This window comes from Halyomorpha halys, unplaced genomic scaffold (assembly GCF_000696795.3).
Source record: "Halyomorpha halys isolate HHAL.00 unplaced genomic scaffold, Hhal_1.1 Scaffold552.1, whole genome shotgun sequence".
NCBI lineage: Eukaryota > Metazoa > Arthropoda > Insecta > Hemiptera > Pentatomidae > Halyomorpha > Halyomorpha halys.
Window position 1 is genome coordinate 142,823 of NW_027106510.1, and position 5,404 is coordinate 148,226.

General features: G+C 30.8%; 1 protein-coding gene across 2 annotated transcripts in view; it reads right to left on the reverse strand.

The window, feature by feature from the left end:
- LOC106684189 (cytochrome P450 6a2) overlaps window positions 1–5,404 on the reverse strand; it is a 59,767-nt gene that overhangs the window by 27,328 nt on the left and 27,035 nt on the right. For both annotated transcript variants that reach the window (XM_014426128.2, XM_014426127.3), the window contains exon 2: window positions 126–304. In XM_014426128.2, coding sequence (XP_014281614.1) covers window positions 126–302 — 177 coding nt within the window. In that variant the 5' untranslated portion in view covers window positions 303–304. The remainder of the gene's footprint in view (window positions 1–125; window positions 305–5,404) is intronic.

Genomic DNA, 5,404 nt, shown 5'->3' on the forward strand with positions numbered 1-5,404 from the left:
ATGGTTTTGTTTATTTATGTTGTTCTTTGCTGACCGCACCCTCCGACAAACTTCTCCAATCATTAATCTACGGTCAACTATCTACACCTCATTATAAAATAATAATTGCAATAATAAAGACTTACCTCGTTTAGCGTGTACCCTTGATACTTGGTCATGAGAGTAAGGCTAGCATCGCTACCAAGAGGACTCGAACTTGGGACGTTTTGTACACCTCTCCTGTCCCATTGGGAGTAGATGGACGTCCACCACTTGTAGGCCAACCAGATGACGACACCGAGAAGAAGTAGAGGAAACATCATGCCTGCAACAAGAAGATCCACTGTCGAATGTTGGTCGCGTTATGGCATTGGAGTGGTCCCGTTCGAGCCTTAATACTCCACGAGAGGGACATGCAACCTCTTCTGTTGTTGCGCAACCTATCGGCTCGAACGAGAAATCGAAATAACCTAATTTAATATTAATAAGATATATATATATTATTATTAATAATTGTAATAACTGGAAATTATTTGTAAAGTAATAGTAGAAGAGCCGGGAAGAAAAAAAGGCAGTTATCTCACTCCAATTTTTGATTACTTTAAAGAAAACTATGTATAATTAATAGTCAAAACTGATGAGTCTGCCAAGTATAGGTAGGGGGAATAAAAAATGGCGGCCGTTTGAAAGCGATAAAAAAATTTAATTTTTCATTCGAAGCTCTATATCTTAAAAAGTAGGAAAAGCACAAGAAAACGTCATTTAAAGATGAGAAAATTTGCTAAAATATGAGCCCTTAAAGAGTTATTTACGTTTAATAGTTCTCGAGATATAGCTTTTTAAAAAGCAAAATTTCTTAAAAATCTACTGAAAGATTAGTAGTTAATCTCGAATTAAAGCTAATATAATGGACTATAAAGACGTTTATGACCTTTACCTTCGTAGGAATGTTTTCATGATACATGCTAAAATAAATTGATTTATAGTTGTCCAGACAATAAATTTGATTTATGAAAAACTTCATTTCAGAAACCTTTTGACGTACAGATGTCTGCCAGCGCTCAAATTAAAGCTAGTTAAATTTACTATAAAATAGTTAATAATGTTTATCTTTGTAGGACTAGTAGTTTTTATGATATTTGACAAAACAAACTCACAAAATGTTAATTTCTAGTTGTTTGTATAAAATGTTGGATTTTTAAAAAATATATCTCTAGATCCATAAGACGCACATATGTCTGCCAGCACTCAAAATAAAGGGAATTTAACTTACTATAAAGTAGTTTATGACACTTATCTTCGTAGGGGTAGTACTTTTTATGATATTCAAATATGAATATAAATTTGGCAAATAAAAATTTGTCCGAACAACTATAAATCAATTTATATTAGCAAATTTCATGAAAACTATTACTCCTACGAAGATAAACATCATAAACTACTTTATAGCTCATTACACTAGCTTTAATTTGAGTGCTAATAAATATCTGTACATCAAATGATTTTTGAGATATAGATTTTTTAAAATAAATTCACTAACTAATGATCTTTCAGTACGTACCATACATTTTTATGAAATGTTGCTTTTTAAAAAGCTATATCTCGAGAACTATTAAATGTAAATAACTCTTTAAGGGCTCATATTCTAGCAAATTTGCTCTTCTTTAAATGACGTTCTCTTTGGTTTTCTTGTGTTGTTCCTACTTTTTGAGATATAGAGCTCCGAATAAAAAATTAAATTTTTTTATCACTTTCAAACAAATGATGTTCTCTTAGGTTTTCAAGAGTTGTTGATAATTTTAAAGATATAGAGGTCCGAATGAAAAATTAATTTTTTTAACGTTATAAAACAGTCGCCATTTTTTACTCCCCCTACCTATACTTGGCTGACTCATCAATTTTGACTAGTAATTATACATAGTTTTCATTAAAGTCATCAAAAATTGGAGTGAGATAACTGCCTTTTTTCTCCTCTTGGGCTCTTGTACCATAAGCAACACTATGTTGCAACTAGCCATACGTTAGTGATAGCTACATTTTGTTATTCATGTTGTAATTATGTTTTGAGTAATACGTTTAAACGAAAAACTCTTGAGTTTAATTTCATATCAGAAAACATAAAAGAATTTTAAAACAGACATAAGAAATTTGAACACAAGCAGATATTTTAAGCAAAGATAATAAAAATATTGTTGTGTTCTTTATTGACCATACTCTTAACCATCTTCTTTATATATATATATATATATATATAATTTATAATCTACGGTTAACTATCTACTCATAAATTTAAAACGTTATTAATAAATGCAAAATTATTTTTAAGTGCCTACGTTTCGGTGATAATTTCCAGCTTTCGTCAGGACTAAGAAACAAAAAAAAAACAAAATGATAACCATAGAAATAAAAGGAAATTTAGAGTAACTGAGATATAAAAAAATAAAAGATAATATAGATCACGGGTTCCAAAACTTTTTTTTTCACGAGTCCTTTTTTCGTGGCAACCTTCTCGAGCCAAAAATTATTACCTTACAGCGGTTGCGTATGTAGGAATAGAAGAAAAAAAAAAGGGTAAAGTATTCGCTAAAATGCACAATATATTTTTTATAATAAAAATAAATCTGCACTGTTACAACCCATGAAGGGTCATGGGTTGAATACTTTGTAAGGAAGTTTTTTTTACTAGAACAACGATTCTACAAGGAGGTGATTTGGTCAGACCAAAGCCTGAAAAAAGATGGCCTTGGTACCTTCTAAAGTAGTAATGTTATTAGAGTGCTGCCAATGGTTTGTTTCTCCACAATTCTGTATTATACCATCACATTAGATAAAAGAAATAATATTAATATTATTAGTAGTTAATATTTAGTAGCACTTATAAAATAAAATGAATAATTTTCAAATTATCTACATCACCTATTTTTTAGCTCAGCAGATACAGAACATGACTAAAAGACGGTACATTGCAAAATATTGAGTATAAATTCAATTAATTTATCTATAAAGTCTATCTATTTATATTGTTGGTGCCAATAATACAATAATCTATCAATATCAAAAGATAAGGAATGGTTTTTCCATATAAATTCTATGAATATCCAATTCATTCAATACCTTATCATTCTCTTATCTTTACATTATAATTAGTCACCGAGTACAGATGGAAATATGACGACTGTTTATCATTAGAGGTATTCATGATGTTGTGTTAAATGTAAAATGTTTTACCATGTTAAATGTCATAAGAATAGCAGCCCTATTTAAAGTCATGTTAAATGTTAAATGCAGAGGAGCTCCTAGCGGATTTTCTGTGCAACTTGTTTTATAAACTTTCCTTTCAGAACTTCATATTATTGTTTACTTCTAAGTTTTGACTAAAGTAATTTATTACAACATGCCAAAAATGAGTGAAAAGTTATGAGAAAGTCTGGCCACTGAGTGTATTGTTGATCTTGTGAGGAAGAGAATCAAGATGAGCTAATAGACAACTGTCATTACATTATTATAATTGTCATCCATTGCTTATTATTTTTAAAAACATCCAAAATACTAACACAATAAAAAAAAAAAAAACTGCAAGCAAGTAACCTAACACGACAACAAACAAAATGGTGAGCTCAGCTGGTCTGTTGCGTGACGTCATTCTTCATTTAACAGACTCTCAACCATGTTATATGTTATATCGTTTTAACGTGGTAAAAGAAGGAAATATTTCTCCATTTAATATACGTTTTTCTATTTAACACGCTTTAACATGTTAAACTAAAGATCATGAATACCCCTATAATTAAACAATACCTGACAGCAATACATAGCATTTAAATAATATTTTAATTATCTAGCTCCATTTAAGGCAAAGAACTAAAATTGGTAACAAAATTGTAGATCTCTACAAATCATTGACTCCATGTTGTATCCGATAGTTAATTCGTATTAGACTTCTCTCAGTACAATAACTCTTCAAAAATAAATCTTATTGATTTTAAATTTCGTCATTTTGATTTTTTTTTAGGAGGTTAAACACAAAAAATTTACTTTTTGGAAATATTACATTGGTTACCAAATAAAAGCTATAAGATTCCCCAATTTTCAAACTTAACTGGAAGTAGCCTTTTAAATTTATTTATTTAAATTTAAAACTGTAATAATATAAAAATACATCTATTAAATTAGATTTTAAATTATTATGGATCCACACACAAGACTGAAACGACAAGAAACTGCTCATAGATTCCGATTGCTACAACACTTACTTGACAAACGCTCTAAACTTCCCATTCACTACAAAAAATTAGTATACAAATCAGCCAATTTGGACATATGGAATTGAGCTCTGGGTCTCCACCAAACCATCAAATTCCTCCCGCATCCAATCCTTACAATCCAAAATCATATGTATCCTTATTACGTTACAAATAAACTCATCCACAAAGACCTTAACATCCCATTCGTTGCAGATTTGACCCAAAACAGATATGCGTCTTTTCATTCCAGACTCTTTAACCATCCCAACCCATTAATTCTTGATCTTTCATCCTTAACAATCCCTGATAATCCTCCGAGGCGTCTGAAAAGAAGATGGCCACTAGACGTTCTAATTTAAATTAATGTTTGAAGTACCACCTATGGGTGGTTCCTTCCCAAGATTTTCAAGTGTATATGAAACATACAACATATTTACTTATTTTATTATATTGTACAGTTGTAAATTACATTAAATAATTTAAAAAAAAATGATTATGGTATGATATAGACATGTATAGAAAACTATCCATTGGTAGCACTCTAAAAACATTTCTATATTAGAAGGTCTCGAAGCCATCTTCTTTTTAGATGCCTCGGAGGATTGGGTGGTTAGGGAGTTTATAATGGAAGGAGTGATATCTGGTTCGGGCTAGATCGGTTACGTATGCAACTTTATGTATTTTATTTGTGTCAAAGTAAGGAGCATTGAGGATTTCGGATTGTAAGGATTGGATATTAGAGAAATTCGAAGGTTTATTGGAGCCCCAAAGCTCAACTCTGTATGTCCAGATTGGCCTTATTATTGTCATGTAGATAAGTCTTTTGTAATGGATTGGAAGTTTAGACCGTTTGTCTAGTAAGTGATGTAATTGTCAAAATCAAAGTGCAGTTTCCTGTCTTTTCAGTCTTGTGTGAGGATTCTAATCCTCCTATCTACGTTTCGGCCTACCTTTCGGACGTTCCGCGCCTTCCCTTAATTCAACGTTGTGTAGCCTCATAAATTCTTTCGTTAACTCATCCCTTTTTCTCTCCAAATATTTTACGTAACACTTTATTGTTAAAAAAACTTAAAAGAGCTGTTCGTTTAGTATCCATAGAGATCAGAGGGATTTGAACATTTATACCGATTTTAATTAACATTTTTGATAATAATTACAATAAATGTGAGAATAATGGTTGG